This window comes from Botrytis fragariae, assembly GCF_013461495.1.
Source record: "Botrytis fragariae strain BVB16 chromosome Unknown tig00000795, whole genome shotgun sequence".
NCBI lineage: Eukaryota > Fungi > Ascomycota > Leotiomycetes > Helotiales > Sclerotiniaceae > Botrytis > Botrytis fragariae.
The window spans coordinates 660,107-672,149 of record NW_023501011.1 but is presented as its reverse complement, the minus strand read 5'-3'; the positions used below and the strand labels follow the sequence as shown (position 1 = coordinate 672,149).

The following is a 12,043-nucleotide window of genomic DNA, read 5'->3' as shown; positions in this document are numbered from 1 at the left end:
ATCCTGCCATAGCCATATACCCTGTTCAATGAGTAATTTGTCAATTTTACTCACTGTAATCATTGTGATTTTGCGGCAGTTGTTAATCAGAACTTGCCGCATGAGACATATTGAATGTCTGACACAAACTGGCACCCGGTCTGCAGAAAATTGACCATGTTGATAACCCAAGCGAGACCCAGGAGGACTTTAACAGGTTCGAGATTTTATGAAATAAAGTCCCGAATCCTGTGCGCTGCTAGAGTTGTTCAAAGCGTTATGGGAGTTCCGACTCGCGACATAAAATCACACAATACTTTATCACGTTTCAGATTCTGCTTTTATCCACCAAACTCGCATTCTTACGACACGGCAATGGCCTTCAAACTTAATCTTTTCGGCACTCCTCTTTTTCTGCCTCGTCACATCGTCAGTCGATACAGTCATCCTTACTATTTCTCCCTGTCCGCTTCCGTGCACTCTAGGTTTTCAAGGAGAAGATACTGGCACTGCGAACTCTACTATGACAAAGAGGTTTGCTAACGATGTACGAATGGCATTGCGCCGAGGACTTCGTGTCAAAACAAATGATATCCCGTTCATTCACCCAAAAATTATACGGGACACTAATTTATTTGTAGCTTGGATATGATGATCACAATTGTTAGTTTCAAGTATCAGCGAGCATGAGGGCAATGACTGCTGCAAATTTCGATGTTATACTATGAAATTAATGATAGTTCTTGAGCACGAAGCTCTGCATACTTAGAAAATCCAAATCACTACATAAATATTCCTTCTTTCTGGACCAGTTGCATGGTTATTTATTCCAATAATCCGATCATTGAAGTCAAAATGATCTTTCACCTGGTGTTCGTTGCGTGAATACATTGTTGATCATAAGTTCCCAAGGCTTTACTAGCTTATGACATCTGATCTGTCAACTGCCCATCCAAAAGTATCTTTTTGTGCCGTGGAACTTAATTTAGGAAAACAGGTAAACATATAGAATACCCAGAGAGTGAGATGAAGACAGAGAAAATGAAACGTCCGTTCCGCCTCCATGTGATGTCACATTGCTGCCATCTCAATATAAACGATTTAGCTTAGATCGCAACCACCAAAGTGGATATCGTTATTAGCAATCATCTCTACCTGACTAGCCATGGTACCATCACCAGCTTTAGCTTTCAACCAAATGTGTTTGCTGAACAAGACTTTCGCTGTTTTTCCGGGAACAACGAATGACTCGGTGGTTTCTCCTTCTTGGTATTCAGTAAAAGATTTCGAAGTAGTTTGCGTGAACTGGTAATTGAGTGTAACACTACTTTCGAAACCTTTAATACCATAAGAAGCCGAGACAGAAACTCCAGCTGAGTGCACCATCTCTTCGCTTTGAGTCTTGCTTATTCCCCATTTGATGGTCTTTGAACGGTTGAAGTCACCTGCGCTGTCATTGTTCCATACCCCCTCAACATTCCACGCAATTTCTCGAGTGACAGTATAGAAAGGCTTAGAGATCCTAGCAAGATTCCAAGCGCTGTCGTTCGGAAGATAAAATATGAAAGGCAATACCACAGAGCACTGTTCTTGCTGGCCAAATTGGTCGCCAGTGCTAGGGATGGTTGTTTTCGTAACAGTCGGTAAAGCAAAGTCGAATCTTTTAAAAGCATTGGGAACCCGCAGAAGCGGCACGACTGCATAACTCGTATCGGGTCTGCCATAGTTTGGCGAGACACGGAAAGTGTAAGGAGGTATAGGAAGATATTCGGAGCCATCGATACCATTAGTTTCGGTGACAATCTTCCATGTTGAGCAATTGCGGTCTGCTCCAGATGATCCGTCATTCCAAAAGTCGCTAGCCTCATAGGTAGACAGCCGGGTAAGATCTGAGCGCAAGCACCAGACATCGTTAACGCTAGGCTGTTTTCCGTACCCTGAAGCCATGACATCCCCCATTGCTACATATCCAGACGGAGCTACAGGTCGCCACATGGTACCATCATTATCTCCGCCAGAGCCACCGTCGCTCCACATGTTCGTGTAGCTCGTTGGTCTCGCAACTGCTGGGGAAACTCCAGCAGGTGCGTTGGGACTTGGCCCGACGAGTAGCACAGACTTTTTCCCTGTAATCTCGCCGTAGGCGGGATTGCCGTAACTTCCTAGTGCGCACAAATTCCCTTGAGCGCGTGGGTGAAAGAATGTCCCGTTTCTTTTACCACCACTACCAGAGTCACTCCAACGCCAGTCGAAAGTAGAAGTCATGGTGACTCTTAAGCCGTTGTAGTCCCAAGTTGCGTTCGTCATTTTGAATGACTTAAAGATGTATGTCGGGAATGTGTGAGTGTTTTGAATAGGTTATAATGATTTGATGAGAGAGGAGAGCTGTGTCTTTTTGGTGATAGTTGATGCTATGAGAGGGACTTCTTCGACTTATTTATAATGAGGGATCTTCACCTACATACAACCACGAGGACACGATAACATTCAATAGGCCACGTTCAACCTCGTTTTTAACCAATAGTTCGATGGCGGCATGGACTTCTCCGTTATTTTGTCTATGATTAACTGACTCGTTCATTTCAAGAAGATCAACACTTGATTTGACATTGGACGACAGTTCGTCAAGTCAGTATCTAGAAGAAAGAATGTTGTGCTCGCGAAAATGGCAGATAATACACAACATTTGTCTTAAAGCCAATTATGTTGAAAACAGTTATCGCTGCCTCTGCATAAGGAGACATAAAAGGCAATCGTATCCTATCGGGAATTTATATGTGTAATTGCAAAGCCTGAAATCTCCTCTTTGTCCCGATCAGACTACGAGCATATTTCGTGTAAAGGGCCAAGAGAACATCTCATAGGTAACCAGAAGACTGTGCGACTAAGCCCTCGAAATATCTCCAAGTGCAATTTTCCCATTAAGAATAACCGTAACTCGGCCATGATTCAGACAGAGTTCCATTTGTATTCAGCGACATACAAAGCTGAGATTGTGACGAGAATGCTATTGGAAAGCTATGAATTTAGAAGGTGTTGTTTACCAACAAACCGCACAATCTTGCCACCTAATGCCCTTGGCACATACTAATCCCGCAACAGGTGACAATCTACTGCTTGTTGTATCAAAGTAAGCACACATAAGAATTGCACAGATATGCAACTATGCAGAGATATCAAATTCAAATCGATCTTCAAAGAATGGTTAGCAGGCAGAAGAACGCCCGGTCCTCTCTAGTACTGCAGTGTGGCTTCAAAGTATGACTTTAAATCGCAGATCGTTCAACTAGAGGAAGCACTTGAAAGATCAGAATGCTATGCGAAGGGATGAATGAAGAAGCCAAGACACTGTAGTATGTTGGTAGATGAAGAGAAAACGGCCCACTTTTGATCGCGAGACACTGCAGTATAAATCCAATACATATGTGTGAATTGCAGAACCATCTATGTAGAGGATCACGCGGAAGATCATAAGGCCAGCTGAAGAAGATTAATTAAGAAGCCAAGAGACTCTAGCGATGTGGTAGAGCAAATATAGGAAGTTAGAATGATGAGGGGAAAGTTTTTCAGTGCGGATAATATTTTGGAATTCGTTTGAATCTGGGCCGCTTTCCGCAATAAGCGAAGCTGCTGAAGCATTCTGCACCGTGATTTGCTATCACACACTGAATATACTCCTACGTCGTGCTTTTGTTGACGTGGGTGGGTCGGCGGGGAAATCTTAAGTTACATCGGCTCATTACGCCGCTTATAACTAGCTACGATGCTACATAGAAATGTAGCCTGGTCGAGCCGATTGGCCTGAAACTAGAATCGAATCAGATGTAACAGATCGTGTGAAGCTGCTTCTTCTTTTTTGGCATTAGTCAAAAGTACGGCCTTCCTAATATGGAAGCGAATGCAGCACAACTTACATGATCCAAATTAAATATCGAAGGTTGAACCAGATTTCAACTTTATTAACCCCTGGAATCTAATCTTGAGCGCCTCCCAGATTGAAGAAAAAACAGATTCGCTGAAAATAGTACAAATATAAGAGATTTCATACTCTGACCTTCCCTTCAAAAATTAAGAATGATGCTATAAATGCTACATCATACGATTGTTGCATGCGCATTGGTACGTTGAGTTTCTGATCAGTGTACGTTCTATCAATAAGCGTTTTTTGAGTGGGTCATTTCGTCGAGGTTATACCCATCTTCATAGTATTTATCATTTCAGACCTGTCCCGCTGAGTCTTCATCTCAATTATTACCTTTCTCAAAATCATATCTTGTTAAAATATGCCCCAAGCAGTGTGTATAATACGGTGATACATTTCAGCTTTAATCAAGGGGAGGTCCACATAACAAGATGACAGCTTGCCCTGCACGACATAAAAGTCTATATGACATACTCACTATACATTTATCCATTTCAGCCCTTTTGCCTTTTTAGTGTTACATCCACTTCATCTTGTAGATCAATTGCACAACGGTACCCATGGGCCGGATAATGCATCCGACAAGCCATCTGCAGATGATCTATCGGCAGGATCAGTAATCTTAAGATTCAAACATCTAACTTGTTAATAATTTGAAAATCATCTGCATCTGCGTCATATACTCAAAAATAATTGACTAGTCTGCAAATAATATTTAATGCTCACAATGAAGGGAGCAGGCCAGTGAAAGGCGTGCACTATTGACTATGTGGATTAACTATTGCAAACTAGAATTAAACTACGAGGCGGGAGTGGTTTAAACGTCCAACGCTAGTGCTCGTGCTTTTAAACTTCCAAGATGCAAGTTATCTACACTCGCTTAAATTTGAAGCTATTCCCACGTCATTTTGCAGTCAAAGTGTAGGCCAAGCTTAGATTCAAATTAGATTTATACTAGCCCTAGAATTGTACTTGAACAATGTTAGTTTACATTACATTATAACGATGTCATATGTCTATACTGTATCAATGCAAGCAGTCTACCTATAACAACCCGATAATTCTAGAACCCTGATGGATATCCGCGGGGCTGATAGAATAATGAATTACCCGCAAAGTGGATTATCTGCAAATTACCCATAGGTACAGAAAGCTTATTTACAGCCTACTTTATAATCGATCTCATGTGCTTTACCTCAAAAAGAACCCCAATTGGTACATCTGAAAAGCTTTCCGGATTGAATTTTCTGGTTTACAACTATGACCCATTGAGCTGCATCTTGTTCGGCTGCATCTAGTTCTCGGAATGATTGATATTTTGCCTAAGAGTTTTCGAAATCTGGAATGTCATTTTTGGGGTCGAGACGAGGAAGACAAAGCTCCAGTATGTCGTGATATGACTCTAGAATAATAACGCACGTAGAGAGTAGATAGAGTAGGTAGATTGTAGATTATACAGTATGCAGCACATTTTCGGGTCGTAAGCAGGAAGGATTGGTTGAATAAGGATTTTGATTTGGGGAAGTTTTCTATACAGGTTTCAGGACGTGTCATAAACCGCTGGAATACAATGAAATCTCCAGTGGCCATACATCAATTAAAAATTAAATCAAAGTTTGTAGCCGGCTAAGCTTCTGCTGATCGATTTGAGTGTGATGAGACTGCAGCGAGCTGAAGTCGATTCAGCTACTTACAATTTAAAACTAAGGAGAAAAGAGGAGAGAGAGAGAAGAGAATGTGGAAGATCCTTCTTTAGACTAGAACTAATTTATCGAGAATTCCCATGTTCACCTCAGCGCTTTATCAAATAATTAATGAGTATCTCATTCTCAATTAATTACAATTTAGAACCTGCTCTCTACATACAAATCACGAAAATAGATAACACAGGTATAGTAAATGCAAGTTGAGGGCTTGAATCGAGCTCAAAATTCGAACAAGCATGGAAAATTACTTTGATCTATTCCTCTTTCGTTTTGATCTACTCCCTCATTTCGTATTGGTTCAGTGCAGGTGATATTTTTGTGGGTGTGCTAACTTCGAAGTCATATGATAAAACCTATCGTACCATTTCATTGCTATGAGCGTACCTAGACAATCGAAGAATGGTAACGAGGTTTATCGTCAACACCAGAATTAATAAGGTGAGGTGGCTTCATCCCTCATTCTCTTGCAAGAAAAAAAGAAAAAAAGGTAGAATCTGATGATCATTACCCCTCTTTCCATATTTGGATAGATGTGTTGGTCGGCGTGCCCTATCATATCCCTGTACAGACCATTTGACATGGTACACTCAATATCACACCGAATGCCACATCACCTCACGCTAAAAATCGTCTCCTCATCAATTTATAAACTCCAGACCCTCATGTAAAGGTATACGAGAAGTACAGCCCTGGAATTCTACAGCTAAAATGGATCTCGAAATGAAGAAGCAGAATGATGCCATCAGAGCATCTCTAGCAGAACTCACTCTCACAGTCGAGAAGCATATTTCCGCCTGTGAAGAAAGTGTGGCACACAGCAGCACCTTCAATGCTACAACTGTGACGAAGACTCATGTAGAACTGATGGATGCTGCAAGGAAGATGAAAAGTGATGTTTATGGACCAGTGAACAATATTGCATCGCATTATGAAGAGGTATATAGCCTATCCATGTATTGAGTGATATGTCAAAACTGATTAAAATGCAACAGTTCATACACTCAGGATGTTTGAGGGCATTGCTAGAAGCAGGCGTTTTCGACAAGTTACCATTGGATGGAAAAGGAATGTCTGCTTCGGAATTGGCTCAAAAGACTAATATGGAAGAGGCACTGTTAAGTATGTCTGAATGGAGAAATATCATACAATGAGTGAATCGATCTAACATATCTATGTTACAGTTCGAATGATGCGAGCCGTTACCCCTATCTATTTTGAGGAGAATATTCCACGGGTGTACAATCAAACGGCAAATTCTTTAGTCTTTCAGCTCGAGGATATGAGAGCATCATACAAACAAATGTTTGTTTCCTCCAAAGCCAACTCCTTTGCACTATATGTGATTCTGACAATGTAAAGTTATGATGAGTACGCGCCATGTAGTTATGCCCTAACTCCATACTTCAAAGAGAATGGATTCAAAGTACCAGACTCGATCAAAAACAATCCATATACATTCGCCCATCGAACTAATGGTCTCAACATGTGGGATTACCTCTCTCTTCATCCTGAAAGACTAAGAATATTCAATTTGGGCATGAATCGAATTTCTTCTCAAATGGTTCAATCCTATGACATTTTTCCATGGCTTTCTGAATATCGAAAGATGCAAATAAACGATAATTCAGTGCTACTGGTAGATATCGGGGGTGGTCAAGGTCAAGCAATCGCCGCTATCAAAGATATCATTGAAGGTACTGAAGGTCGATTAATTCTTCAAGACAGAGAAGAAGTCATGTCAGAGAACCAGAATCCCATTCCTGGCATCGAAAAGATGACTTATGACTTTTTCACACCACAACCAGTCAAAGGTGCACTAATCTACCATATTCGTCGCTGCTTCCACGACTGGCCAGACGTAGATTGTGTTACTATTCTTTCCAATATCGCTAATGCTATGACCTCTACTTCTCGTCTTCTCATTGCTGAAATGGTGTTGCAGGACGAGCTAGATGCCGAAGCGACTTGGATGGATGTTACGATGATGTTTTTCGCAGGAAAAGAAAGATCAGAAAAGCAATGGAGACAATTGATTGAAGCTGCAGGATTGAGATTGGAGAGGATATATGGCTCCGAGGGAACAACTTTTAGTGTGTTGGAAGCGTGGTTGAAGTAGAATTGTGGAATGGATAATGGTGAAGATGATTGGATAAATATGAGAGATATGACTTCATATCAACTGTCAGTGAGCTTGAAAGTGGAGGCATAAGCTGTTGATGGAAAGGCCTTCTGACAACGACTTGTTCTCTGAAACTCACTACAATAGTCATACAGAATGTATGCTAATCGCCTTCGGACAGAGAATTTTCGTGCCCTGGTTGAATTGGGCCCAATTAGATGCGATGTAGGACAATCCCTTGAGAAAACTTATTTGTACGCAGCACAGTAATGTCAGATTCTAGACCTTGGTAGACAATCTACACGGAACATTTATCACGTCTTATTTCTCCTCGTAGCTACTAGACCGGGTCTGCTTGATCCTTCGCCTCTGGGAGACTGTTAGTCTGGGTACTTGATGAAATTTCTGCGCACACTTCCACCGAAGAATGATTTTAGTCGTGTCATCACACTCCGGCTACCACCATTTTTCCAACAAGAACTTGTGCTAATTTTGGTTGGCGATCTTATCTTGAATTTGTGCCCAATAATGCCTATTGAATGGCTGGATTAGACAAGTGATTACGGTTGAAAACAACTCGATAGTCATGTCTAATGCACATCGACAACTTTATGAGCCACCTGAGATGGTATCGTCAGCAAGCACATGTTACACGAGCTAGTGATAATACCAGTACCATGGAAAGCTTCACATAAAGTTGTATTACACAAAAAGATACCATTCTCGAATCTTACATGCATACCATTTTCAACCAATAGTTGTATTTTACAACCGAAACTTGAAGAGTGGGATCTACACAGGATTAGACAGGGCTGAGTTTCTCCAAAATACCTACAGTGGAGATCTGATAATCAGCTTCTTCAAGCGACCGACGACCACCACTCATCAATAGCGCCAATTTGCAGGAGCGTTTGCTCTTCAGGGATACTTGCCAATTTTCCCAAGTATGAACTAGTCGGCGCTTAAAGAGCCGACTATGGTCAAAGAATAAACTTTGCAAGCTCTTGGCTTCTATAGAGCCTCGGATCGGATGAATATCAGACCGTCTCTCAAACTGCATTGGTTGGGTGGGACTGTGTGGCTGGTGATTTTTGCCTGGATATGCCACACACGAACCACAGATTCATTCCCAGATTTCAGGCACGATAGGCCTAACGTCCATCCGACCGAGAAACGCGCGAAAACCAAGAACCTGGATCTAAGGGTCCTGGAAAGTTTATTATGCAAAGTACCTGGGCATCAATTCTTTGACCCTAGCCACCCCACAAATGGCACGATCTCACCAATCATCATTCATCGCACTGCTTTCTTCTTTGGGAATAGTGCTTAATACGTAAGCTTCGACTTTGGTATCCTTTTGATCCTCATATTTGGAAGCGGAGGAGTCGGTGTTGGCCCTTATCGTGGCCCCGTCGTGCTGGCTACCTTTTGAAGCAATATGTCGTATATCTAAGATTTGTGGATAGATTTAAGGTTACGGCTTGTCGCTGACATGGCTGTGCCTCCCTCTTGAGACTTCGTACTTTTCTTATTTCTCAATATAGAAGATCATCTGGGGTCGGCACCGTAGGAGAGTGTGGGAGGTCGAGAAATTCATATGTATATAAAGACGCCCTTCCGATTTATGGCATATGGGTATTTCCCAAGATCTTTTAAGCTCAAACCTCCTAGCTGCTTTTTGTTTCTACCTCTCGCTTTTTAGTGTGTAGTATATCACTCTGAAGTTTTCATTCTTCGAACAAATTTTCTTTCCCTTCTGGCGTTTAACATGCAACTCCTTCCCATACAAGCTCGGGATGTCCATTTTCTGGCCTCAAACAAGAGGAATTCCGAATCTTCCAAGAATCACACTTGTCCCGTGGAAAACATAAACGATCCCCGTAAGACTCCATCCTCAGCAGCAATTCTACAGTTCTCAGACTAAAAGAAATCTATAGCTCAAATCCCATTTATCAATAACCTCAGTTTCCATCAATTCATTCAAATTTTATCAGGAGCATGTCTAGCCTTCTCGCTTCTCCTATCAATCTTTCTGATATTTCGCCATGCAACACATTATTCTTTGCCCCGAGAACAAAAACAGTATATCATCCCCCTACGTTCTCTTGTCTATTTTTTCCTAACAAATCCACCAGAATCATCCGCATAATCTTCATGATTCCCGTATTTGCAACCATCTCGTTTCTCTGCATACATTTTGAAGAAGCCGCGGCTTATATCTCCCCCATCAATGAGCTCTACGAGGCGTTTGCATTTGCCGCATTTTTTCAGCTCTTGTATACCTACGTACTTGAAGACACTCACGCGCAATCTTTCTCTGGGCAAGTATCACAGCTTCCCCCAATTCGTAAAACCGCTATTCAGATCTTCCAATTCCCAGCAATCATGTTCATCGTATTTCTCATAGAGGAGATCTCCGAGGCAAAGGGAACATATTGTGAGACGGAGATTAAGATTTACTTCACCAGGATTTGGGTAAGTTCTCTGTTAGCTCTCCTAAAATCTTCCTAAAAATCGAATTACATCATCGGAACCACAAACTCACCAAAAGTCAGTGTGTAATTCTCCGCATAGGCGGCACCATCATTGCCATCCTGGCACTTCTCCGCTTCTACAAATCCACGAAGTCCCTGACAGCCGCTCGCAAACCCCTTCACAAACTCATAGCATTTAAAGGAATTGTATTTTTGAACTTTTTCCAGTCCATTGTCTTCGCATTCCTCTCGCCGCGTCTTTCGCCGAGCAATAAACTTACCACTCGCGATTTGACCGATGGAATTCCTAACTTACTAATTTCGTTGGAGATGGTTATCTTCTCGATCTTATTTCTGAAATTTTATGCCGTGGGCGAGTACGCTAAGGGACGTGAAACTTATGAGGGGGTTTCATGGGGATTAAAGCAATTGCTGGCGCGGCAAATTTTATTGCTTTCATAGGCGAGATGGTCAGGTTGGCGATGGGAAAAGAAAATACGGAAAAGGGGGGAAATGTATGTACTCATTCTTCTTATAAGGTCCCTTATGTTTGAGGGAGCTTGAATATTCACACATGGAAATGTGTTTTTTCTTGTGGGAACTTAAACTAATCTTTGGTGTGATAGTATGAGACTGTGAGCTTGACTGCTGGGACGGAATATCATCATAATGTATGAACACAGATGTGGAACTGAACCGATCGGAATATTGTGGGATGATGGGACGGGATGTTTCATTCAAGATCGGGCGCAAAGGTTGACGGCTCAATTCTAGTGACAATGTAGCTTTTCTTTTTGGGGGAGTTCAAGGTCAATGACGCATCTATGAAACAGGTATCTATTTTGCCAAAACGCGAGTGTTGGGTTCATCGATCCTAGTCTCTTTGTTTTGTTTTGTTGGGTTGGAAATGGAAGATACCCAGTTCTATTTTGATAGACCACTAGCGAATGAGGACACTTGATTATAGATCTTGAATTCAATGGCGATACATAATCAATACCAAACAATGTTCCCTTTGGAGAGTTCACGCTGTGTTTCAAGTTCATTCACAACTCTCCGGAGCTTGTTAAATCCCAGATGCACACTGTAGTCAGAAATATCGGATACTAGAATGGGGCCAATAGTCCGTCACAATTTCTATGACACAGGACGGTAGTAGGATACCTTCCGAGTAGAGAACCACGACTCTATTTTCAATGTTGTTTACTTGGATGACGCCAAGAAAAAGCCAGCTGAACAACTTGCTTCGAGGCATGAATAACTTCGTTTCCTCATTTTCTCATTCACAATTCCAAAATTTTGCCCTGGATTTCTATAGATATCCATCATACGAACGAAGTCCAATATACATGCTTTGTTTTCTTGTTGATACAGTCATACTAAGATTTCTGAGCAAGGTACGTTTTCTAAGTAAAACCTATGAATGAGCTCATGTTGAGCCACTGAAAATGGACATGAGCCAAAATGATACACCAAGACCAATATTGCGGGCCCAGAGAGGCGACATGTCTTTTTTGCCCACTATCTAAAGCTAGCCCGTGGTCAAGACATATTTAAATGCTTTAATATTCGAGAAGACATTCCGTGTCCAGACCAAGACAGTCCAAAAGGGGTAATAAAATTGGAAGGCAATCCCCAAGTCATAGATCTGGTCATCGCTGCCTAGTCTTTGTTGCTAAGGTCCAGCAAGGTGGTCTATATCATTCAGTAGTGGAGTTGGCACAGGCCAATGCAGGTCAAGCTTCAATCAGTTTCCTATCATGTTTCCAAACGCAGGTCATTCCTTTTGAAAACTATAGCGTGTTGCAAAGTATAATGAACCCAGGAAGAACTCAGGTGACTA

General features: G+C 41.8%; 3 protein-coding genes across 3 annotated transcripts; 2 read left to right on the top strand and 1 right to left on the bottom strand.

Moving 5' to 3' along the window:
* Positions 1–1,080: 1,080 nt before the first annotated feature.
* Bfra_007118 (putative duf946 domain-containing protein) lies at positions 1,081–2,560 on the bottom strand (the record flags this gene model as incomplete). The annotated part of the gene is made up of 2 exons (XM_037337492.1): positions 1,081–2,295; positions 2,441–2,560. The coding sequence occupies 2 exons, from the start codon at positions 2,558–2,560 to the stop codon at positions 1,081–1,083; spliced, it is 1,335 nt and encodes a 444-aa protein (XP_037186872.1).
* Positions 2,561–6,315: 3,755 nt separating this feature from the next.
* On the top strand, positions 6,316–7,723 carry Bfra_007117 (putative o-methyltransferase protein; the record flags this gene model as incomplete). The annotated part of the gene is made up of 4 exons (XM_037337491.1): positions 6,316–6,543; positions 6,600–6,726; positions 6,789–6,909; positions 6,967–7,723. 4 exons carry the CDS (start codon positions 6,316–6,318, stop codon positions 7,721–7,723), a joined length of 1,233 nt encoding a protein of 410 aa, XP_037186871.1.
* A 1,771-nt stretch (positions 7,724–9,494) lies between these two features.
* Bfra_007116 (putative duf300 domain protein) lies at positions 9,495–10,662 on the top strand (the record flags this gene model as incomplete). The annotated part of the gene is made up of 3 exons (XM_037337490.1): positions 9,495–9,637; positions 9,721–10,201; positions 10,282–10,662. The coding sequence occupies 3 exons, from the start codon at positions 9,495–9,497 to the stop codon at positions 10,660–10,662; spliced, it is 1,005 nt and encodes a 334-aa protein (XP_037186870.1).
* Positions 10,663–12,043: the final 1,381 nt, after the last annotated feature.